The sequence below is a fragment of the Ceratosolen solmsi genome, unplaced genomic scaffold, assembly GCF_000503995.2.
Source record: "Ceratosolen solmsi marchali unplaced genomic scaffold, CerSol_1.0 scaffold14, whole genome shotgun sequence".
Taxonomy (NCBI): Eukaryota; Metazoa; Arthropoda; class Insecta; order Hymenoptera; family Agaonidae; genus Ceratosolen; species Ceratosolen solmsi.
Genome location: NW_011948420.1, coordinates 1,692,728 through 1,719,596, shown reverse-complemented (window position 1 = coordinate 1,719,596; position 26,869 = coordinate 1,692,728). Strand labels below are relative to the sequence as shown.

The following is a 26,869-nucleotide window of genomic DNA, read 5'->3' as shown; positions in this document are numbered from 1 at the left end:
GTATAATGGAGCGTGCAAGCTACGGCAACGTCTTTCCCTCGATATTTGGATTCTACAACCTAGCAGCTTTATATAATGCCGGCCACTGGTATCGTTTCTCACACGATGAACATTGCTCTATAATGTAGTAGAAAGCAAGTAATGATTGTGTAGGAGGGAGGGATGAAGGGAGAGAGAGATAGAGAGAATGAGTGAGTGAAAGAACAAGCACTGGGTCCGTGAACGGAAAAAGAAGGAATCGAACGAGGTCCATATATTTGTTCTTGGCTACGGCGGAAGGGCAGATTCGTATTGTTCTCATTGTGATCACGAGTACAACACAAGAAAGCGAATGCCTTCAAAATGCTAAGATGTCCATGGGCGCACGTTCATGCATCTCTTTCTCTCTACGTCATTTTATATGATGCTTTTATTTTTCTCCAACAGCAACAGAGCTATTTTAATCTCCCCTATTCGCTAATTGTTGCACAGGACCCTAACTGTGAGCACAGCCTCAGAGTCAGAGGCAAATAGGAGTACTCAACGCTTTTTTCTCTTGTTCTACTTATTTTTCTGTTCATTTTTCTTTTTTTTAAGCCCAACCATAATGATGCCACACCTTTCTGTCAAATTACTTTTTCAATCCTTACCAGCTTGAAACGTTTTACCTGTATTTCAACATGTAGCTGACCGAAGTCAAGCTCTTTTTAAACATTTAACTACATGTTTTGCTTGTAAAATATTAAAATAATTAAAGATTTTAATGCATTATATTTTATATTATATAAAGAACAAATGCTGTTTTATGTAAATTGTTATTTACGCGCTTCTACTCAATATAAACTATATAATTAATATAGTACTCCTAAAATGCAGCTGCTTATCTAGCATAAATAAATAACATGTACAGCTAAGATTAAATTAAAATTTTTCTTTAATAAATTAAAAAGATACAATAATGTTCCAGTAAAAAGTGATTATTTGTTCTTTTATATTAATTCGTAATTTAAAAAGTTTCTACTTAATTTAAAAATAATATATTCAAATATATTTTAGTAATTTTTCGGTAATATGTTCGGTAATAGTTACTCTGTAACAATTCAATATTAACATATTTAAAGAATCATCGCTCTTTATATATCATTATGAAAATAAACATTAAAATAACCTAATAATATACCTCGATGACGCAATAAAATATCCGAATTTTTTTTTTAAATAAATTGGAATAAATTTTTTTAACGATAAATTTTTAATTTACATTAATAAAAAATTAAAAAATGATAGCAGTATAGTATACTTTGCGCTTAAACTTAAAAATGTTTACCATTAATGTTAGCGATTTTCTTTAAACACATCTGTACAAATAATTTGAAAACCTTATATGTATTTCATTCGCGAGTGCATATATTCATCTGCTTTATAAATACACTTTTCAATAATTATTTTTATCAATGACTACTACAATGTGATAATAGTCATGAACATATATAACAATAGCATCTTTAATAATTAATTAGGATTAAAAAAACATTGTATAAAAATTTGAAGTATCCAGATGTTTCTATGACCGGCTGTGTTTTATAATTATACTACTAAAATATGCGATTTATTCTGTATACTATGCAAACATAAAACGCCTACTTCAGATTTCACATTGGGCTAGTATTTATAGATGCTTTTTTATATAAGCACATATATAACACTGCGATAACATAAAGTAATTCATTTTCAACTGCAAATCATTCTACAGCCGTCATTTTTGGAAGGAATACATTATAAGCATTTGAATATTTAATATTTTTTGTTATATTATGTATCTCAGTGTAACGCGAAGTCATTCATCTTGCATGGCAATTGCGTTTCTGTGCGGAAAGCAAAAACGCAAAACATCAAGATGGGATTCAGCTTTCGCAGTCGGGTCGTGAGGAGCATACGCTAACTGCACCAAGCAGGAGGCTCTTTTCAAGCAAAACTCCAGTGCATTGCAAAGCCAAGAAAAAGGGGCAAGGGGAAAGGGAGATAGAGAAACAGCAAGATAGAACACTAATGCACGCAGATAGATCCATGGGAAAGATAGGAATTTCCATAGGATCCTTTTCAAAGAAGGCGTTCGTATGAATTCAGGTAGATATCCTCTGTGCGAGAGAGAGAGAGAGAGAGAGACAGAGAGAGAGAGAGAGAGAGTGGAGAGAGAATTAAACAAGAATGATTCAAGGTGGAATCTTTGGTCGGTTGCCTATGTATATACTGAAATTGGTTTCTGATTGTTTCGATTACAAGGCCAGAAGTGAACTACTTAGAAAATTTCATTCAAGGGAAAGAAAAATTTGTTTATGTCTTTTGTTACTCTAAGTTAACTTTTCTGGATCTTTAGTATTTTCATGAGTTTTATTTTTTTTGTTTTTTCCATATTGTAATAAAATTAAATTTCTTGATCTATATGCTACGTATTATAAAATATGTAATTAATTAAAATGTAGGATAAATGTTTGAAATTGTAAATTTAATTTTAATTTTCATCCTGAACTGAGCTCACTATTATCATGGAATTAATTTAAAAGATATTATTTGCTTTTATAAATTTTATGGATACATGAAAGATATAACGTATTCGTATATATTTAAACGTAAAATTGTAATAAAAATTGTGCATAAAAATTAATATAAAGATAAATCCTGAATTTTTATTTTTATCCTTTTTTATATTTAAATGCGTTTATAATATTTACAACATATTAATGTTATCATTGATTTTTCTTATGTGAAAATGAATGCATATCAATAATAAATTTTTTTACAAATAATATTATTACAGTAAAAATTCATATATTTATTTTTTTTAGCATTTTTATTATGAGGTTTAAGGATTTATTAAAATTTTTAGCAGAAAAAAGAAATAAGAATGATTAAAGAATTTTCTTAAGTGTACAGAGTGTGGATATAGACATATATCCTATATATATAGGCCTATATGTACTTATATGTAATGTATATATGGTATAGAAATGTATTGAAGTTGCAGTAAATAAAAGAGAACCTTGTGGGGCGTTTTTATTCAACACCTAGAGCCCGTAGGAACGGTCTATGGATAGAGAAAAACGAAAAACGAAAGAAGAATAGAAGAATAGAAGGAAATAGAGGCAGAGAGAGAGAGAGAGAGAGAGAGAGAGAGAGAGAGAGTACTCTCTTCAGAGGCTTCGAGTGGAGATCCTGAAAATTTGGTCGACGAGCCATTCTCGGCTGGAACAAGGGAGCGAGTGAATGGGTCGGGAGGGGAGACGAAAGCAATGTGAGTCGAAGCTTCCAGGATAAATGAGGCAGAATAAACGTGAGGGAGGGCCGTGAGCATCGAAGAATGCCCAGAACTAACCATCTTTTAAGAGTAAGAGAGACGAAAGTAAACCGGCCAGGGCTTTGGCAACAGCACACTGCACCTTACTGGTTATACAGGCTTCGCTTCTTATCGTTTCGTTTCTTTCGTTCCTCTCATCTCATCTTTGTCTCTCTCTCTCTCTCTCTCTCTCTCTCTCTCTTCCTCACTCTCTTTACATTGAATTTACTTGCGTATCCGCCATCATATTCACCTTGCATGTAACTTAACTTTGGAACCTCGTTTAAACGCACCTTTACATTCATCGCGTTTTTCTGTTTGGCTTTCTTTTCTGCGCCTACATAATTACGTGACATACCGGACAAACACCGGAAGTAATTTACTATAAAGTATTAATTAATACTTAATCGCTTTTAATCGTTTGCACCACTGTTTCTTTCTTCGTTTAAGAAGTTTTAAAGTATTAAAAAAAATTATATTTGGAACACAGTTTTTCCCTTAAAAAATGCAGTTTCTTTATAATGCTACATATATATAACGTTTATGAAAATGCATTAAAATCCACACTAATAATCTTGTATTAACCAGGCGACTGTTTATAATTATTTAATTTTATTATTACATAAAACCCTATTTGAAATTACTCATATAAGTAATTTCACAAAAGAAAATAAAAAAAATTTTATTATGGAAATAAATTATATTATAATGTAATAATTATATTTTATGTACTCAATATATTTTTTGGAGATTCATTTAAGAATCTATTTAAAACTAATTATATAATAAGTATAACACAATTTAATATTAATTGTTGTTTTAAGAATCAAGATGATTAAAGTAAACCATTGATAGTAAACTACTTATACAGAAATTATTTAAATGATCTTGTTAATGTCCATTTGCAATTCCTAACTTATCCGTTCGAGAAACATTTTACCAAATATTAAATTTGATAATCGCAATAATTTTTTTGATAAATTCTAGATAAGTTGTGTTTTTAAGAATGAAGAAATAGTACATACATTATCAAATTTCAAGTCCAATAGAATCTTTAATAATAGATGCATTTGGATTGAAACGCATTTTCGTAAACATTGGGAACTAGCTTATTGTTGTACTGTTTAGCTTATGTATTTGATACGACACACATCTGTGCTACGAAGTTCAATACACGTCTCATCAAGCTCACGAACTAAAATAAGCACAATCGATGGATACAGCATTATAGTAAACAGCACGCGTTGAATGACACTTTACGACTTTTATTAACTCGATCAGCTTATGGTATTATTTACTTATTTTTACTCTACAGCAGTCGTTCATTCATAAGATAAATCTAAATGTATACGCTAATCTTCCATAATACGATCCAACAATGTATTTACACATACATTCAAACCTGTGAATATTGATGGCAACAAGAATTTACTGTTTTTACATTTCGTTTAGTTAATTAACAATGTTCAATTTATAAATACATCTTCGCTAGTAATTCATTTATTTAATTAAATTGTAGAGGAGTATATCTTTTAAACTCTCATAACGACAATATGGTTTGAAAGTGTTATTTGATTTTTTGATTTTCGTAATTATTTTCTAATCATCCATATTCGATTTTACTTATATGTCTTCAGTAATAGAGTTTTATTTTGAAACCAAGCTCCTTGAATGTTAAAGATAAAGGGCAGTTATATACATCGGATTCTATTGTATGTCTGTATATTTATGTTAAAAATGTCAACACTAAAATGTTGAAACACTATCAACATTAATGAAATTTACATTTTATAATAATAAAATATTTTTTTTAAGAGCTCGTATCTAAAAGTGTAATATTCTTTTTACACATATCGAAAAAAGAATCGATATCAATACTAATTTTTCTATCAAACATGGTATATTTTGAAGAATCTCATTAATTATATAATAAAATAAAAAACTTTTTAATTACATTAAAAGCAAAATATTGTATACTGCTTTTAGTACCAATTAGTTCCTATAGTATTACAAATAAATTTTCGAAAAAGTACAAGTGTTGGTACTTTGTTACTCCATAGAGATTTTTATTTGATATGTTTAAAATTCCTGTTTATACGTTTTTGTATTACTTATTATTGGATAAATGTTAATTGTTAAATACTCGCAAAACACTAACTTTTGATTACCATATGATAATATGATAATCACAATACGTGGAAAGGAAGAGACCAAATATTTAAAATTTTGACGATCAGATTTTTGAAAATGTAACTTATTTTTGTATGTTCGAAAAATGTATATTTAACAACTTCGAGTAACGAACTAACGAGTATATTTAACAACTTCAATAAGATGATATTCTTTGAACATATATTTTCAATTTCAACTTATGCACCGATAGCGATTTCTAGTGAGTTACTTGTTTTCCTTCCAGACCAATTTTTTGCTCGCATAAAAAACGTTAAGAATTACAATCATTTGGACTTAAAAGTCTGTAAAAGCTATTGACAGCATTGCCTTCGAGCTATTTCTGTGTATGGTTCCACAGGAAGTTTACATTACGTACTTTCGTGTTTGTTAGCAAAAAAAATAAGAAATTGAGGCAGAGATAGATGATCGGTGCTAAAAGGGAATGGGAAAATAAAAAATACAATCGATTCTCCATTTTTGGGCATTAATATAATAATCCACTATTTTATTAGAATTTTAAAATACCTACATTATATAATACTGTGGCTATTAATTGAAATTGAATATTTGCTTAAAATGTTGAAGAACAAATAATATACTCGCAGTATTATAGGTAAATCAGCATAATCAAATTTATTTTGAGTCGATATGTATGTCTAGAACAACATTGAAATAATTCATTTATTTGAATATTAAAATAAACAATAAATATACTAAAATATAAAAGTATAAAAAGAAAGAATTTCTTTGGATAAGGTCAAAGATAATAACAACTAATAAAATAAACCATGAATAAAAATAAAAGAATTCTAAAATATAAATGTTATATCTGAAATACAAGCTATGACTACTAGTAATGTCAAAAAAAAAATAAAGAAAAATCGGAAATTGACATCCGTTATACTCATCAACTGACGAGTTTACGATAAACGGAAATGACGGGCCAGTATAATCGGAGCTAAGAAAACAAGAATCTTTTTGTCTCTGTTCTCCGAGAGATCAAGAAAATTAGCAAAAAAAGATATGAAAATTTCTATAGTAATTGGTTTTTAAAAGCAAGAAAGCAATAAGTAGAGATAACATAATTTTAGTTTCATAAATTGTTCAAGCCCCGATTTATACTTGTACTGATATTTAATGACTATTTCTAAAATACTTCTGAACATTAGAAGACAATACAAACTACCAACTACTTGCTTTTTTCATCTAATATAATAAATATACTTTTTCAAATAAAGAACAACGTATTCCAAAGCACCTTTTTTTTAATGAAATAAGAAGCTAATAAGCATTAAAAATTTACATACAATTTAATTTTTTTGTAAAATCTAAATGTCTTATCCACACATTGCTGCGGTTTATATACACATATAAATTAATATAAAGATTATAATTTTCTACAAAAATTCAAATTAAATACAAATTAATATTTCATAATTGCTGCACGTTTTCAATACTTTTGTAAGTTATTCTGTATTTTATATATTGTATCAGTTATGAAAATTTGTATTGGATAAAATTTTGTAATATATAAAAGTTTGTAATTTTAAGATAACGCACTTATTCTGTGAAGAAGAGAAAGGAAGAGTGAGAAAATGACAAGAACTTTCAGGGAATGAAAGAATGTAATAGAGAGGATGTAACTAATCTCGAATGAATTTTTGATGTGTAAAAAGTAACGGTGAAATATTTTTCAATATCTCCATTGGAAAGTATTTAATTTACAATAGAAATAGAGGGAAATAATTTCATTTTTGCAAATAATTAATGAAAATGTTTTTCATTATTTGAAAATAATTAGGCAGCAATATTCAAATGAATTAATTGATAAGTACAAAGTTAAAACTGAGTTAAGCCAACCATTCATAGTAGTAGAAGAAATAATGGATAAAATGATTTTTAAATAAAAATTGTATAAAATTAAAAAAGATTAGAGACAATGCGCTCATTAATTAGTCATTCATAAATTAAATGATGATTATTAATATTCTAGTAATCATAGTTCTAAATTAGTTCTATACCTAGTTCTCTAGGCTACTCTTGGCCTGTGGGTCCAGTCATCACTATCCTCCTTGTTGTGGTCTCTTCGTGCAAACAATTTCACCCTCATTCTATTCTTTTGCTTTTCTTCGGACTTGCCTTTCGAGTCTTCTTCCACATCTACAATATATTTTAACTTTTTGTCTTTTGCTTTTTACAGAGCACCTCTCGATCCTTGACCCACCTATATATACATACCAGCATATATTCGACATCCACTCACTTTGCATTTTAATTTATGACGAACTTGTGCCCATAAACTTTCTAATACCCTGTCCCCTTTTTAAAATTGCTTTTTTCTTTGACGCACACTTGCATTTTTAAATATATACGTATGTGTGTGTAATCTTAACTTTATGCTCATATCTTGCCTATAGATTACACATTAATTTAGCTAACGATTAATATTTATAAGTTCCATAGCTTATGAGACTACTTTTTGCTAACTTCATAATGCTCTGCCCCTTTCTTTACATTCGATCCATCTTTTGTTTCCTATATTCGTTCATTACTGTCTACCTACGTAAGCATCAAGAATTTCAACCATTTGAAACTATGGAGATTGACTATTGATTTTTTCTTTCTTCAACAAACTTTCATCTGACAAATCACTAAATTCTTTAAAGAACTAATACTATCGACTAAAAAATTTATATAATCATACAATGATTAAAACTTTCTTTTATATATTTACTAAAATATATAATTTTCGTGATTTATATCAATAAATAATTTTACATTACAATTTTTATAATATTTTATTTTAAATAAATATATATTGTCTTATAGTAAAAACATTTTCCAAAATTTTTTTTTTTAAATGACTATTATTTATATGAATAGATAGCATATTTTTATAAAGTTACATTTTAGTTTCCTAAAATTTTAAAATTTAAAACAGATTATACTATTTAATACAAAATTAACTTTACATTTGTAATTATATAATCTATGGATATAAGTATACAAAATATTTAACATTAATTTGTATAATTTGTAACATTTTTTTCTTTACAAGTTTCTTTGTTGTAAATCTTTTCTTAATTTTATAAGGAAATCCTAAAAATGATGTTTTTAGTATTTTAACTGTGTATAATCTTTTTATAGATATATATGTGGTGTTATATTCAATTAATTTTATTTCATTCCCTATTAATAAATCGAAAATTAAAGTAGTCATACAAAATATTTATGTGTTAATATACGAAATAAACAGTTTGTGACAGAAATTGAATCGAATGGATAATAAAATAAAATATTAAGAATAAGACAAAGACGAAAAATAAAAATAACGAGAAATGATGAAGGAAATAGAATAGAAAAGTGAAGGGTAGTTTTCATTTGTTCGCATCTTTGACAATCATCTCAGTAACAAGTATCTGGGAATAATTTTATTTCAAAGCAGCTTACAGCGCCCTGCAATTAAAACTTTAGTAATTGCCGTAGCAAATTGCGTAATTACCGCAACGCAACGACCTCAGTGTATCACAGGCAGGAGGATGGCTTTTACTCGCTCGTCTTAGTCACTTGTTCTCCAGTTCGTACACATCCGTACTCTTCTCACCTGCGTCTTAGTCGCTTGCGTTACGTTTTAAGTCTCAAATTTCGCTTGCAACTTTTCATCTTTTCTGTTATATTATTTCCGCTCTTGATTTTTCATTTTATCATTTTCGTTCTTCTCGAATTCACCTTCAAAAATGTCGATTTCTTGTATTAATTAAACTTTATGCTGACTAGCGACATAGACCTCCTCCGATGTATGTATAAATAATTTTTAGTTTTTTAACAGTTAGGTTTTTAACTAAATTGAATTATACTACTAGGTATTGAAAATAACAAACTGGGAATTATTGAAATGCCATTGGATACTTGAAAAGAGAGAGAATAAATGTTTTTATTCCAAAGTAAACATGAATGGTAATCGATAATAATGCATTCCATTAGATGTCATCGATCTTTCTCTTGCTTTTCTTCTACCTCGTTTCAATACTGATTTTCACAATCACTCTTCTCTTCATCCAGTCGTTTCAATGTAAAAACTGATAATCAAACTAGGATAACACTATCATCGATATCACATCGGTCGCCCTACTTATGAATCGCTACTAATAGTATTTCTCATTTTATATTCTACACAAAGTTTATTATTTATTTTATAGACTTTTATGAAAACGAATAATTATGTATACTATTTCTTTGTGCTATAAATTAATCTAATATATTTATAAATTATATAATTCAGCATATTTAAAATATAAAAATTAACAAATACTCTTATTTAAAAAAATATTGATTTTCAATGTTAAAAATTATGCTACAATTATTATAAAGTGTTACTTTTTGTTTTATTGTACTATTTTAATTAATTTATAGACAAAATACAATTGAGAATACTATTTGCATTATAATTTTTATGAATAACATTATAAATAAAACTAACTTTTAAATTTGTATGTACATCTATGCATTAACTAGTTTTTTTTTAACCTGTATTTATATATTTATATTCACCATTCCATTCACAAATTCTATTGAATAGTTAATTGTATACATTATTTATATGGCGGTTGTATATTTCACCGTGGTTATCTTATAATAATATCTTTATCAAATACCTCATCACTCTTTCTTTTACTCTCACTCTCAATCTCAGTGTACATGAATGGTTATACTGATGCACATAGTTATACTTGGGAAGTATTTAAATCTATTATTTAAACATGTTGAATTCTAATTCTGTTTAACCCAATAGTTAAAAAATATTAGGATTTAACAAATGCTTTATTGCAAAAACCATGCATATTTTCCTTTTAAATACAAGAATCTTCAACATAGTTTATTCCTCGAATAACAATTAATCCTAAGTAATTCATTATTGCACTGATATTGGGCGTATATTTTATGTTTTTGAAAATAAATAATATATTTTAATTATAAAAAATACTTTTGCGTATTCGTAAAGTTAGAAAGAAGCTGATCCGTGTGCTCTATAAATGAATCCTATAGATGTATAATATTTAGTCTTGTTTTCAATGTAGAACATATTCCTGAAATATTTTCTAGATCATTATTAGACATAACAAATATTAAATTATTTAAAACTTGTATGCTTTATTATTGAAGCCGTTACTTGAGAAAAACCAATTTCTATTAGTCAGCTTCCGTACGCAGGTTTTTACATTAAAATTTTGCTCTTAACTCCTTACAACTCTCCTCCCATTTCGTTGGCTCCATCCATAAAGTGTAAGAGTAATTATTCGCAACTAACTTTGTCGTGGCCGACGACTGCTTAAAAATTCCGTAAAAGGATAGCGGCTTCGTCGCCATGGAGATTTTCCTCTGACAGGGCTACTAGAGAAAATGAGCTGTCTAGTAGAGTGGTGATGGGAGCAGCAGCAGCGAGAAAAATGAATATGTGCCGCAGGGGCGATTCCTCATGGGGGTGAAAATAAGGGTGGCTGCTGCTCGGACCAATAGCAACAGCCATTCGGTTGGATTCGTCAGCTCTCGCTGTCTAGCAAAAATATAGCGCAATCCTGCGATTGGCCGCTCGTGGTTGCCTTTCCGGGGCATCTCTACGGGGAGTAGCCCTTGTTCTCGCTTGCCTCTGAGCTGAAGTCTCTGATCACCGATCTCTGATCCTTGATCCATGATATCAGAGATTACTTTGCCAGCTATGACGAAATTCACTCCGACTGATATCTTTGAATACTTGACTCTTATTGCCGTGTTTGGTCTTTCTATCATCCCTCTTGTTAACGCTATTGAATGTAACTTCAATCTCAATACATCAATTATTAGAAATTGATTCTTTCATAAACAATTTTAAAAACTAATAGTACAAGATTTGGAACTAAACTTCAACTTTATTATCATGAAAAACATTAGTATCGTAACAAATACAGAATAAAGAAACACTGTTAATATAGAATTTAACGAAGTTTTTATAAGCATTAAAAAACTGTATATCATTTTAATTATTTTTTATTTCTCTTATTTGAATAATTAATAACAATGGTAAATTATTTACATAGAATTATATATAAATACTCAAAATAATAAAATTACCACGCCTATCGCCAAGTTCTTTTTAGTTTTAATAAAAACGTATAACTTAGAATATTTTATAATTTTAAACATTTTTTAAACAGTAAAAATTAATCACTAAATATCACACATATGTTAATTATATAATATTAAATAATACATAATTATATTATATTATAGCATTGAATTATTAAATTATAATATATAACTGGTGTAATACAATATTATATTTATTATAACATTATACCTTCCATATGGATATATATGTAGAATATAATATAATCAATGGAAGTAAATATAGCGTTAACTAAAATTTAAATATATTTTAACATCAAAATACATATATGACTAATAATTTAAAGAAATATGCTAGACAATAATTAAATTAATAAGTATAATAATATTTTTAGCATTTATAAAAGTTTTGTCAAAAAAAACCTGAAGTGTAATATAAAATTTTATTATAATTTTATATTTAATTTTTTCAAATTTTCTCATAATTTTTAGATAAAGATTCTCTTAATTTAAGATGAATTTTAAACACAAATTTTTTCTAATTCCTTGGTGCTGTTAAGATCATTTTTCTTGTATTGATTTTCTGATTGGCAGTAGAAAATTCATTTAAATTAATAAATATTGGATACGCTTACCAAGTGTTCATACGGCCCATTGATCTCAAAATTAAACATAAATTAAATAAACAGGAATGTTTATAAAACTAAAAAATAAATCTATATATAATTTTTTATAAACAGAACTTAATTTTTCTTTTAAATTTGTAACTTTAATTATCTTAAAAGATTTCAAATTAAAAGGATCCTTTTATTCGAGATAGATCGTGAAGATTTTACGAATTGGATCTGAAGAATAACAGAAAGTATTTTATTTTATATAATTATTGTATTAGTTAATTAAATATTTGATTAAATAATTGTGATATATAATTTACTTAAATAATTATGACTAAAATAATTGGATATTATATTAATACAATGGATACAATTTATGTTGATTTCTATAATTTACGTAGATCTGTGTACATATAGTAAATAAAATTCAGAAGACAACATATTTATGCAAAATCTAAAAATTATTAGGTGGGAATCTTGTATTGAATGAATGTTTAATGGATCTTTATTGAAAGAACAAACTTGCATTAGAAAAGGTAATTATATTTTTACATTGCTCTATTTCAGCGTCCGTCACCACTCACATTTTATGTTATATGAGAAAATTAGCTACACTTCCATCCAAAGCAGTCACGTTGAGGTTTTCCATAGTCGTTTTGTCTTTTATTCAAAACAAGTATAGCAGATCTCTGTGAATTTTGTTGAAAGAATCGCGCGATTACGCTATTTATTTTATTTGTATCCGACTGCATTGGTACTTCTCTTCCTCCTCATCTTTCTCTTTCTACATTGCTTCTCTGGTTTTGTACCTTTTTTTTCTTAATTATAGTCCTAATTTCCTCCTTCAATCATGAATGCTCTGGTAATTGAGTCTCATTTCTGTCTTTCAACATACTCTCCCTTGTATTGTTTACTTTCTTACATTTTCTGTTTGTATATTACTTCGTTTTATCACTAAGAGTGCACACTGACAAATAAGCAGAATAAGTTTGCATTTTTTCATCTTTGCTTTCCATACGATTACTATTTTGTACTTTATAACGTGGTCTCAGCTAGAGTTTTATCCAATGAATAATCAGGTGTCGTTTTAGGTGAATCCATATTCTGTAAAATGTCAATTTAATAATATATAGAGCTATAATTATTTTTTTTTTAATAGAAAGATTTTTTTATTGCTTTATTATTATCTAGAAAAGTGAAAAGTAAAGAAAATGCATCATTGCAATGATAATAACAATTTCGAAAACGTCATGCTAGTTGCCTAGGAAAACGCAAATGCACACGAGTCGGAAGCACATCGACGTCTCCAAATATTCATGATATCTCGGCTTATTTAAAATTTGTCATTCTATACTTTCACCTCTTTACTGGTTTAAAGCTTCCAATAACTCTTATTTGAATAATATTTAATGTCCATACTTTGTCTTAACGCACTAATGATATTTGTGTAATTGTATATAATATAATAAATTGTAATAAAATAATATACAAATTGTATCTATTAATCGATAAGCAATGGATTCATTTCTCAAAGCTACATACAGTACGTCGTTTCTTCTAATAATTGTTGCATTTTATAGCAACTCAAATTTGTAGGTGGAATTATAGCTTTCTATATAATAATTTTAATAGTAAATATGAGGCTGAACTAGTTTGTAGAATTTCAAACAAAGCCGACTGTAAAAGTACGAGCAGTTCTCAATATCAATACTGTAATCCTTGTGGGATGTAGAACTGAAATAACAAATCTAAAAGAATCGTATGTAAGCACATTCAAATTTTTAACTAGATTATCCCTAAAATTATACAATTTTCGAAACGTGTCAGATAATAAGTTTTAATGGTCATGACGTGGTTTTTTTTGCAAATAAATTGAAGCCATTCTAAAAAACTAGCATTCTTCATGATTTGAGGGTGCAACACTAAGAAAAACCTAATTAATCGGTTAACGTGGTGCAGTTATCACGCAAACGCTAGAGAGTGAATAATCCAACGGTGGTAACGGTGACTGAGCGAACGCGCAAGAGCAGCGCGATAGCAAATCCGCGCACATACTGTCTGCGCGGCGTTGCCATGCTTCGAACACGCACCAAATATTTGACGCTAACCATCGTTGGAACACGCTCTCGTCGCCGTAGTGTAGTCGGTCCCTGCGGGGGCTTACTAGCCAACTCGAAAACATCGACGCCTCCTGTTATTTGCATTCCCCTAACAGCCACCGCGATGCAAGCGAAGGGTAAACCGAGGCTTTAGCTGTCGAAAAAGACGTGCGCCACGTCTCGACGGTGAGGCGCTCGCCCTCTTTTTATCCTCTTTTTATCCTCTTTAGACTCTGACCGCTTAGTCTCTGCAGTTGTTCTCTCCTTCTCCTTCTTCATCTCACTCGTGCTTCGTAAGTTGAGGCTATTCGTTTTATACTTTGTCGCTTTCTTTTTCTTAAACTGCTTGTTTGTCTTATAATTTTGCCTTCGTCTCGATCCTCTTTTCTATCGCCTTTTATTGTATTCCTTTTCTATTCCTCCTTTTCCCCCTTGCTCTTAATTTCTATTTTTTTTTATCTCTCTGTCACATTTTTGGAACTTTCATGATGAACGACAGGTCGATATTAAAAATCTACATCTACATGTGATATTTCTTGATAAATTATGAAATATGCTAATGTTAATTTTCAATATTCAAGTGAGGATAGATCTTCGATTTGACTACGTTTTGATCATAACATTTTTACTTCGTATCATTTTTATTCGATCCAGTCAGTTTCTACATTGAAGTATTATGTTGCATGTTTAAATTTATTTATTATTATTTGCTAAATTTATTTATATTTATTTGTTATTATTTCCTCACCAATACCAGTATGCAACAAAAATATTTTTTATATTTTATCAAATTTTTTCTTAATTAATGATTTCTTATTAGAAAAATAATGGAACATATTAATAAAATATTTTGCACGATTATCTACTAGAATTTTAAGCAAATGTATGTTGAATTGGTTCTTTATATTGGATTTAAATTAAATATTAAAATATATGATTACGCTTTATTATTAATTAATTATTATATTTTAAATACTGAATAGAATATTCCATCAACATTTTATTATAGTTGTGATAAATATATAATAGCATAAATTATAACAATTAAAAATGTTTCTCTATTTTTATCTCATCTTATACTTTTAACATAATATATTAAAAGAAATTGATTAATAATATTTAAAATCAATGAATTTATATATAATGAAAAATAATAAATACTTTTAATATTTTTTATATGTATATTAAATTTATATCTATTTCTCTGTAATTTTAAAAATTTGTTGATTGTAGTTTTTTTAACGTTCTAATAATTTCCTTTACAATTACAAAGTATGTTTTAATTATTTTTTAATTTAACCAATGTACATTACAACATTTATTTAGTTTTTATTTATGTTAAGTACAAAAAAATTGTTATCCAAAGTAGATACATGCATGCGATACAGTAGCGCTTTTTACGTGACTCAGTTCAACAAAAGTTAACTCCATCAGTATTTCGAAACCGAAAAATCATTCAGATTCGCAATGCTCTCTCAAAAACACTAAACCAGGCATGCACTCACGTACAATTCGTAGGATAATAGGAACAGTCGCCTACCCTCAAAAACAGGAAAGTGCGCAGTGATGCGCCGCTCTCAGGGGGAACGTAGTGCATATATAAAAAGATTTTCAACATTGCCAGACAACGAATAAAGAAGGAAAGATGTGAGGGAAGAGAGTCAAGATCGTTGGTGACGAGTACAGAAGTTCGCGGTGACTACCGGGTATTGTCCACTTGAGAGTTTGACTGGAGAGACTGCTCTATTGTGGATACGGTAGTACGAGTAAGCAAGAAAGACGAAATCGAAAAACGACGAGAGAATGCTGAAACTTGCATTTGAGTGTTGCGCATTTAGTTAATGTGTGCTCTTCTACTTTTTTCTACTCTTCAGAGCTGTGAATCCTCGCTTATGCCACTGTAAAAGCATAAGGTGCGCGCATCCTTTTATCCTCTTGTAACTTCAATGCTGTTACCGAGGGATTCCTTGTAATAATGACAACTTTTCTAAACGTTAAAGTAATAACAAACTTGACAATATATAAGTATAAAAATTAAAATAAATTTGTTAATAAAAAAATACAGTCGATATTTTTCTCCTACTTTCCAACAATAAGCTACCTAATTTACGTTACTTTATTATTATTAAAATGATCTCAAGAATTGTCGATATAGTTTTATTGTGATTTCTAGTAAATGTGATATCAAGAAAATACGTAATTGATTTTCCGAGCTTATTGCTTTGCTACTTAATTGATCGCCTTTAGACTTCGCAACATTATTTAATATTATAAAAATAACAAAGTTGCATCATAATAATAAATTGGAAAATAATTTATGTATGTATTGATATTTTTATAAAAAGTTATTTAAAAAATTATAAACTCAAATATTTTTTAAGAAGAAATGTTTAAAAATAACTATAGAGGTTATATTTTAATCGGTTCTAATTTTAATTGAAATTCAATCCAGTATTATTTAATTTTTATAATTATCCCTACCATTTATAATACGTGAAATTTTATATTCAAAGATGTAAAGCATGAAATTTTCTAAATATGTAGTGTTATACATTGAAGCTCGGACTTCTTGCAACTTTTATAAGCAATAATTGCAAAGTAATAGTTGATGTTGCGAATAAATAAACTGTCTATAAAACCTCGAGGATTTACAGTTGATGTGATATTAGAAAACTCCAAAAATGAAATGATTTTCTTTTCGTGTAAGACAAAATATTGAAGACTGCTTAAGAGCTGGTCTAGACATCTACAACAGGAATGTTATTGTAGTAAGTATATACTGAATATATATTAAATATATTATAGTAAATATGTTTATTATTATATTAGTTTCATTCAAAACTGTGATTTAAGAAAAAAGAAAGATGCTTGTTGAAAAATATCTAAGTTCCTCACTTGTACTTGTAATCGAATTTGTAGCTTTTTAGCGTCTCTTTTTTAAATATAAATCTTTTTGGAATCTTTGTGGAAGACAGAAATCCTATAAAACTAAGTATTGTTAGTTATCCACAGCAGAGTAGGAGCAAAACAAGAATATTCAATTAAAAAACTAGTTTGAATTAGAAGTATAACGAAGACACATGATACCATGGTGTCGCTCTTACGGTGAAGCATTCGAACATAATTTTCTAAAGTTTCCTGCATTTTTTATAATTTCTTTTTTCAATGCTATCATTTACTGATCTTTAGATGATTTAGTTATCATAGCTTTAAAAACAATTTTAATTCTATGAATCTTTTTGCTAAACTCTGCTGCAGTCACACACTTCTAAAGACATCAATTTTATTTTATGATATCACAATACAGAACAATTAACTGTCGATGAGATTGTTAGTGACATAAATAAATATAATTTCTTAAAGATATTTGGTATATATCATTTTTTATATTTTTTTAAATTATAAAAATTCATTGTTCTTTATCAATTAAAGTTTTTTATTTGTAAATTATTACACGATTAATTATAATAACATGCATTATTATCTCACCTAAATAATATATTGATATTCTGTAAATTCACATAAGATTTATTTTTTAGGAATAATGTAAATTGTAAAAATGTATTCATCGGTTTTAATCTGTTACTTTCGTTAGAAGAATTTACAAATGAGATAATCAAAGCAATGAAATAATAATCCATTTTATGAAAGTTGATTTACTGTTTTTCAAACATGCATTTTGCAAAAGAGTAAAAATATTTAATTGCTAATGAATTATAAACTATTTGTCAGAAAAATATAGATTTCCGTACACTCATAATTATTCATTTCATTGTTATTTTTAATTAATTATTCATATATTTTCTTATTAATTTTTTAAATATTTTTTCAACGTTGATAATTATATTATGAAAAGGTAATTAAATGAGTAATCGTCTAAAGGATATTTATACTATTTATTATTTATTATTTAATATTTATTATTTACTATTGTATAATCATATGTGATTTCAGTATTACTAATAGGATGCTTTATTACAATAAATTATTATTTTATTTTAATATTTCACTTATTTATAATTAAACGTTTTATTTTTTAACAAAATATGTACTTTAGATTCATCAATGTCAAACTGCTTTCAGTGAAAAAAAAATTATATAAAAGTATCAATTTGTTAATTTGAATTCATATCGATCAATCATATTTTTTGCAAATATAATAATTTGATTGTACTAGTAACGATTTATATTTATTTATAAAAAAAATTAGACGCTCCTAGATAGATACAAATTATATAAACGGAAATACAAATGATGTTAAATAAACGAATGAATGTCTAATACAGATATTAGTTTAATAAAATAGATATTTAAATTCTATTGAATAAAAAATAAGATAAAAAAAGAACATTTAAAATTTTTTAATAAATTAAAATATTGTGCAGTATTGTATACTTATTCATAAAACAATAAATAGAGAACTAATAATCCATTTTACATAAGTTTTAGTTTATTGATATTAGCTAGTGTTACAAAAACTATACTAAATTAATTTGAGAATATAAAATAGAATAGCATAATTTTATTCACTTGAAATATATTAATATGATTTTAGTATTTATAACTGTTAACATTAAAACGTTGAACCTCGTATTTTTAAGTTTTATTAAAATATCTTGAAATTTGTTATCAACATTCTACACTCTTAAAAATAATAAGATATTATACACATTAATATACTATAATAATACTTATTACGCATAAATTTGTATAAATGTCATTACTGTGTAAGAATTTTATTAAAAATTCTATGTATTAGCGATAAAACTTTTGAAAATCATAAATAGTCATAAATAATAAAAATTTAAATTGTAAGCAATAAGCTTTCGTTTTATTTCAAAAGAGTACACACTTTTGTATGTTATAAAACTGGTGAAATTATATTATTTTAATTATATGATATATGCCCAGAAAATTGAGTACAGTTTTTAAAATTGGAATAATTATAATTTTGTATCATCTACATACGTAGTATAATTAACTTAAACATATGAAAAAATTCCTTTTTTTAAAAGAAAGAAAAATAATTATAACGGGAGAATAACGAAAATATTTCTTGTAACGGTTCGCACAATACAGATGTTATATATATCTTCTGCAACAATTTTAATAACATTTTAATGATTTATTTAGTAGTCCAGATTACTTACATGTATACCTAATTCAGTAAACAACGAGGAGCAAATATTTGAAGGCGACTAAATTCACTTGTATAATAGTAGATTTTATTTGAAGTGAAAATAAATATTTAATTTTATATTTAACCAATAATATTTATATTCAATACAGTATCTATTGGTTTGTAAGATTTTCCGATATTTTTAATAAGATAATTAGCGTATTTGTAGAGCCAAGCATTTGTTGACTTTTCCAATGAGTACGTAGAAGAAAAAATCAACTTTGCATCGGTTGTTCCATGCTTCGAAAAATTAAAGAATGTAATGAAAGTAATGCAAAAAGAAAATATAGAAAGCAAGAGCAGCAACACACCTGCCACTTACTTCTCACCCGGCCATTGATTTGTTATTGGGCAACGTCTGTAGCAAACCATCGTGCTTGTATTTCCTCGATAGCAGCCTAGCCGTTTCGAAACACGAATTGGATATTTATCGTGACAACTCAGGAAAGAGAAACGAAATCGGTTGGAATTGTGCTCGCAAAATATTCGAAATGTTTGTTATATCTTTATAAGGAATATTGAAAACAAGAAATAAAAGCGTTTGATAAGGGATTTTATTTGTTTGTTCGTACTCTGAGAAGAAGATGAAAGGATGAACGATTGAGCAAAAAAGAGAGGAGGGGAACTTTATTAGGGACAAAACAAACAGAGAGGTGCATAATTATTAGAGAGAAGGTTGCAAATGACCGGGAATGCGAAGTGTGTTGGCCTTGTTTCCATATGTGATGTTGGCAATAAGTAGAAAAGGATACTGCGAATGCGATTGAGAAGGAGGGGAAAGAAACGAGGGCTTTGCTTGAAGACTATTATTTGGCCTGGGCGACCAATTCATATTATGAGTAAAAGAAGCGAGGAAGGGTCCCGTTAGCAAGAGGGTCAAAACTCTTCTCCGCCCCCTTCATCTTTCTCATTCACCCGCTTCTCTTTTTCCTCCAGGTTTGATCAGACCACTCCTCTCTTTCTAATTCTTTTGAACAAATCCTTGTTTCTTGCGCTCTTGGCTTCACGTCTTCTCTATGAATCTCACTTCATAATTTCTCATCTCATTCGAAGTCGAGAAGAGCGAAGCTCCGAAGGCCTCGAGATGTAACTATAATGTAACCTTCTCATTCGCCACCTTTCTCTTCTCGCTCTCACTTGCTTAGTTTTTTGTTATTTGAAGCTTCGCTCAACTCAACTCTTATTTACTATCGCTGCTGTTTATATTTAATTTATACAAGTTTAAGAGTGAGCGAGGGTCATTTGACGAACGTACACGTTTGGTTAACTGTTTTATTTTCAGTAATAAGTCCAAAGTGCATATTTTCAATGAATGTATTCATTATAGTAGAATATTCAAAGGCTCTGAAAAAAATGTGAAATAGTTTGTGAGGGCATTTTACTATAGGAACAAGTTGCAAACATTATGTATTATTATTTTATATATATATTTATTTTTAATTGTTCCTATCCACGTGCAGAGAATATTTTTTTTGACATATATTTATTACTAAGAAAGTCAAGAAGTATTTGTGTGTTAAACGAATTACTCATTCTGACTGAAATAATTTACAGAATACATCTAAAAGGATATTATTCACAATAAAACCAAGTACTATTTCGTGTAATTAAGGTATCACGTTTCACCAAACATTGCATCAAGCTAATGATTTTTAATCAAAAGGATTTGGTGCAAAGTAAATTAAGACAAAGTAAATTATTTAAGATAGTTTAATTAAAAAATATTAAAATATGGATATAAAAAAATATGGTAATAAAAAAAAATTTTTAACAAAAGAATCTAGAAAATGGAAAAAACTGTATATTCACCATTGAAATCTTTTACTCTCTCTCTCTCTCTCTCTATATATATATATATATATATATACACACCAATAAGTTAACCCCAGAAAGAATTCAATGGATATTTACAGATAATGAAATTATTATTTCTTTGTATGCAAAATTAATATAAAAATATCAGATATATAATTGTTTTTTATAAGTTTGTGATTAATATTAGGAAGATATGGTTGTTTGAAATTTAAAAATATAGTTAAGTAATTAAATATTTACTGTTATACCATTATTCATTCATAATTTTACGTAATACTCGAGAACTCTACAAACAGAAACTTCATTTTGATAAGTATTAATATTGCTGATAGTACTTTCAAATATTCACATTTTCACATTTGCTAGTGTAGAAGAAAATATGTAAATAAAATTTAGTTGGTTAATAATTAATTTTGAAAAATCAGATCAATAAAAGGCAATTCATGTAATGAAAATGGATAAGCAGTGCCCGATTACGAAGGATAAAGGCTTTAGAGGGGATAGATAGAGAGGGGTAAAGAGATGAGGTAATCAGTCACGATTCTGCAAGTCTAACAAGAATCAGTGATAACGCATACACAAGGTGAGTACCATATTCGAAATTAGTTCGAACTGGATAGAAGTAAGAGAGGTGATTTCTTTTTATTCCGCATCCACCTTGCAAAAATAATACTACCGTACCACAACATGCAATTTCGCTGGTCAATAATTGCGAGTCATTCGATATTTCCTTATCAAGTTAAACTTGCTTCTCGCCTCTTTTTTTTCTTCCTCAGCATGACTTCAATGACTAATTTCCTCTTAATATAGATTCGTTCCTATAGTCAGTCCTATCTTACATGCATTTCGATGTAATGTTCATCGAATTAGATTTTGATTAGATATAAAAGTGAATGGACTTTTATTTTCCTTCTCATAATAATCTTATTAATTTGAATGTAACCAAATTTTAACTAAGATTGAATAATATAGAGAAAAACAATGAAAGAAAATAAAACAAACAAAACACTCTGTTAGTCATTGTAAACATTTTTGACAAATCTCGCGTGCCATTAACCATTTATAAATATGTACGATTACGAACGTTTTATATTTAAAAAATTAGTAGAATTTTTATATTACATTATATCAAGTCAGAAATTTTTCGTATAAGCGACAAAAGCGAGAACAGACATTGTAGAACAGAGAAAAAACCGGTATACTTTACCGTAGCTCTTATAACCAATCAGCCTGTCGCCTTTGGGCCTCTGCGAACTTGCGAGTTATCGATTATGAATCACATCTCGCCTTTGAAGGTGGATTATCCAATTCGTGTATATATCACCTTACTTTGCTCAGCACAAACATTCCCGGGGTTTTTGGTTTCTGATATCCTCAAGGAATTTGAACCTCCTTGAACAGCTTCATATAAAATGCATTTCTTTGATTTTCTCATTTTTCTTGCAATATTCTTTTTTTATATTTTAATTACGTGAATTGTTTAGAACTGTTTCGATTAAAATCACTAAGTGTTATTGTGTAACTTTAATGTAAAATATTAAAAAATCAATAATTTATTTTTTTTATATTTGTGAAAACAAAAAGTTATTTTTAATCAATATATTTCAACACTTGTTTAATGTAATAAATTTTATGCAGATAACATATACATCTACTTGAATATAAAAGATTGAGTTCTAGTAGCTAGCCTACCAATTGTTTTGTGGCTATTTAGCGTGAAAACAATGAAAGAGTGCTTTATAAAGTATGCTTTGCATTCTTTTTTTCTTTTTTATTATCTTGTCTCCGCCTTATCAATGCACAACCGATAAGACGACTAAATAAAATTTAGATTTCCTCTATCACACATGTAGCCACGTTTGGTTGTATTACGATAAGGAATCACTAGTTGGTTTCCACCCGTTTTTCTGGTTCTCACTTATACTATCAATGATTTTGTGACAAATGCTTGCTAAATAATTGTACACTATATTAAAAATTTTTATTTTATAATAATTATTTTTTAAACAAATTTTTCTGCTGAATTAATAATTTATCTTTATTTTAGGGTTTAAATTTTTTGTGATTCGCTTCGGTGTAACAAATGGCTAGAAGCTGCTGCGTTAAGAACGTATGTAAACAAAATGTGTTTCTTCAAGACTGATAAATTATTTGGGTATACTTGAATTTAATTGAATTCATAAAGAATTTCCGATTAATAATTTTTTAATAACAATAGTATTAGCTATTGGTTTTCTAAATTAGTGATGATTTACTATTTTTAAATTTATTATTAAGTGATTATAATAGTGTCAAAACTAGAGATCCTCCAATGATCTGTACCTGGTGATGATAGATGGGAAGGTTAAACCTAATATACTATTAATCAGGGAAGGGGATCGTAACAGAGTCGACAACGACATCCAAAGGTTAGAAATGCGAAGGGATTTCATGTTTGGAGTGCGAGTCCGGATACGGCAACGAAATGTGGCAACGCTGTGCGCGTCCGTACGAAGCATAAGGCGCGAGGTGGTTAAGTAGCGATAAACCCGCTGAGAAGGAGCGAGAGAGGAAAATAATCGAGACGACTCGCGCTCGCCGTTTCTCGTTACCGACCTCCCGAGTGCGAAAGAGAGAGAGGCAGAGAGAGAGAAAGAGGGAATGGTAGTGAGCTCATGAGAGCGAGGAAGAGAGGCAGAGTTGGAGTCGAACGCCCTTCGCCAGTCAGCCCCTCGCGTCGCAGACTACATACGACATCGTCTATCAGCTTCGTCTGGCGTACATTCGACGCCTCCGTCTTTCACGTTTCTTTCCCCCACTTTAGTCCCGTTCAGGATCGTACGTGGACGCAGTTTCGTTAGACTTCCCCTGGTTCAGCGTAATCGCTTGGAAGATCTTTCCTTTTTTATGAAGAGCTTCGATAGCTAGAAAAAAGAACTGAAAACTCTGATCGTTTTCGTTACGATCAACTTGCTATATTAATTTTATTCATATTTGTATATTTATTTTCTAAACTTTGGGTTTTCAGGTTTGTAAAAAACGATTTTGACGTCATTTTTACCGATTGTTAAACTTTTTAGTTCTTCAAAATTTAAGGTTTTTATATTTACTTCATTGATTAATACTTGTCTTAATAATAAAAATAAAACAAAAGTTTTGTATAAAGTTACTTTATTTCAGTGCACAAATATTAAAATTTGTATACTATATTTGCAATAAGTAATGGTTAAATTAAGTACATTCTTTAATACGGGATATAAAGCAAAAAGATGAATCTGAATTTATCATTAAAAGAAGAATTAAATCATAACTTTAAATTAAATATTTATAAAGATTAATAGTATAGATAAATGAGTTACAAACAGTGGTTTTAAATAAGAAATCGTTCAATAATAAATAAGGATCTTAAAGTTATTGTTGAAAGGAAGTTTTATTATTTGCATATGTTTAACAATTGTTGCTTTAGTTAGCTATTTATTGCTAATAGGAATAAATTTTTTTTTTAAGTTTTTAAGATAAGAAAAAGAACTTGGAACATAGAAAATACTGAAAAGGAATACGAAGTCTGAAGACTGGTCATTGTGATTTCGCAATTTCTGAAAGTATATTCTTCGAAGAGAAAGAGATAGAGAGAGAAAGCATGTAATTATAATTTCTGAGAATCAGTAGCTTCGATTTCTGGCGGGTTAAGACTCATTTTGAATATACCCGCTCTCTGCAAGCATACATGGAGAAGAGACACTACTAGTCAGTGACAAAAAATAGCCAAGATTAGACAGCTAGAAGGAGAAAGAAAGAGAGAGAGAGAGCTCGTAGAGGGAACGTGGAAATCTGAACACGGCCCTGGTCTCTTCTCTTGTCTTCCACTCTCTTTTCTCCCCTCTTACCACGGACGATGCTACTTCGCTTCGATGCTCAGAAGACTCTTATTCCTCTTTACGAAAGCGCACTGCGCGGATTCCGACGACTAGCGCAGTGAGCCGGACATGCCACCCAGTGGTGCTCATACGAATACGCACGGTTCACTCGAGGCAAAAGCAATGCTGTCACGTGCTGTTAAAGTTGTTAAATAGATTCGCTCGTCCCTCCTGTTCGACTGACCAGCTCTTCACACCAAGCGCCAGGACTTCGAGGATACAGGATACAGCAGCGCGCGCAAAATTCCTTGTAATTATTTATCCTCTTAATCTTTTCTTCACGCCACTTATGTAAAATCGATTTGCCTCTTCAATTATTTTAAATAGCTGAGGCCCGACCGATGGTCCCTACTCCCCTAGTTGCTGCCAAAAGAGGGCGCGTGTGCGCGCCCAATTTATCTCAAATTATCATCTCACTTCCGGGGCGTTAAACATTGAAAGCAGCATTTGCCTTTGTTTTTTCTAATGAAACGGAAAGTGCAAGAAACTTCTTTCTCCTTCAGAAGATCGGATACACGTTTGTACTTCTCGATGTTTATCGCTTGATCAGTAATTATAATCGTTGCGAGCGTTTTACTTTTAATCCAGTTCCTATCTCGGTGTCAAAGACGCCGCCTGACGACATTTTTACATGCTTAATTTATGAAGAAAGTATATGGGGTGACCACTCCATCATCTCCCTCGTTAGGTTTTGAATCGACTGGTAATCAAGATGACGGCAGAAGCACGTGCTCCCATTAACTAGACTCCGCTTTCCCGAACTATTCACATGATTAATATTGTTAATATCGCAACTCTTAAGATTGTTTTTAAATATTAATTAAAGTATAAATTAATAATAATTTTTAATAAGCTGATGAGATAATGATATAACTCTAACACTTTCTGGAACGCATTATTGGTTATTGTAGAAACAGTGATTTTAAATCGAACTACTTGTTACTTATGAATGCCTATTATCACAATCCGAATCCTCATAAAATGTCCCACATCAAGACTATTCATGCATTTTGATGCGTTGAATATTCTTAAATAATTTATTGCTTGTATAAATACAAGTAATCTAATTAGAGAAAAACACCTTTGTCTCATTAGATAAACTACCTCCGTCTTTATTTTATAAATTTTATAACTTAATTGTTATACAATTTTTTAATTATCTTGTTGTATATATAATATCAATATTAAATGCAGATACCCCATTTATTAATTCTTACAGTTACATATTGACCGAACTGTATAATAAATTTTATACTTTGAGCTTGTATAATATAATTTCTACAAGCTAATTAACATTAAAAATGCTTTTACATTAAAAAAAAAAATTAAATTCAATTAGAATATGTTGAATTTAATTTCTTATTAGGAATATTAATAATAAAGTTGAAAATTAACTCAACCAATCTATTCTTTTTATCCTTGTACGATAAACAAATTTTTATTTAATTCATAATGAATTATAAGCTCAACAATTATGCTCGTAAGATTAATGTTTTTGTATATTTTATAATAATTATGAAATATATAACAATAATATTACAATAATATATAATAATTTATATCAATAACAGTAATATATAACAATAATATTATAGTAATATATAATAAAGATATAATAATTATATATAACAATAATAAATATAAAGAAAAGTATTTGTGTGCATTGACCGCGTTTCTTT

The 26,869-nt window shown here is 28.8% G+C and overlaps 1 protein-coding gene across 2 annotated transcripts in view; it reads left to right on the top strand.

The window, feature by feature from the left end:
* LOC105360930 (protein pangolin, isoforms A/H/I/S) overlaps positions 1-26,869 on the top strand; it is a 78,403-nt gene that overhangs the window by 20,765 nt on the left and 30,769 nt on the right. The window contains exon 4 of one of the 2 annotated variants that reach the window (XM_011497958.1): positions 1,805-2,057. The exons of the other annotated variant lie outside the window; for it this stretch is intronic. Coding sequence (XP_011496260.1) covers positions 1,805-1,921 — 117 coding nt within the window. The 3' untranslated portion in view covers positions 1,922-2,057. Of the gene's footprint in view, positions 1-1,804; positions 2,058-26,869 lie in introns of those variants that run through there. 2 annotated transcript variants of the gene reach the window in all.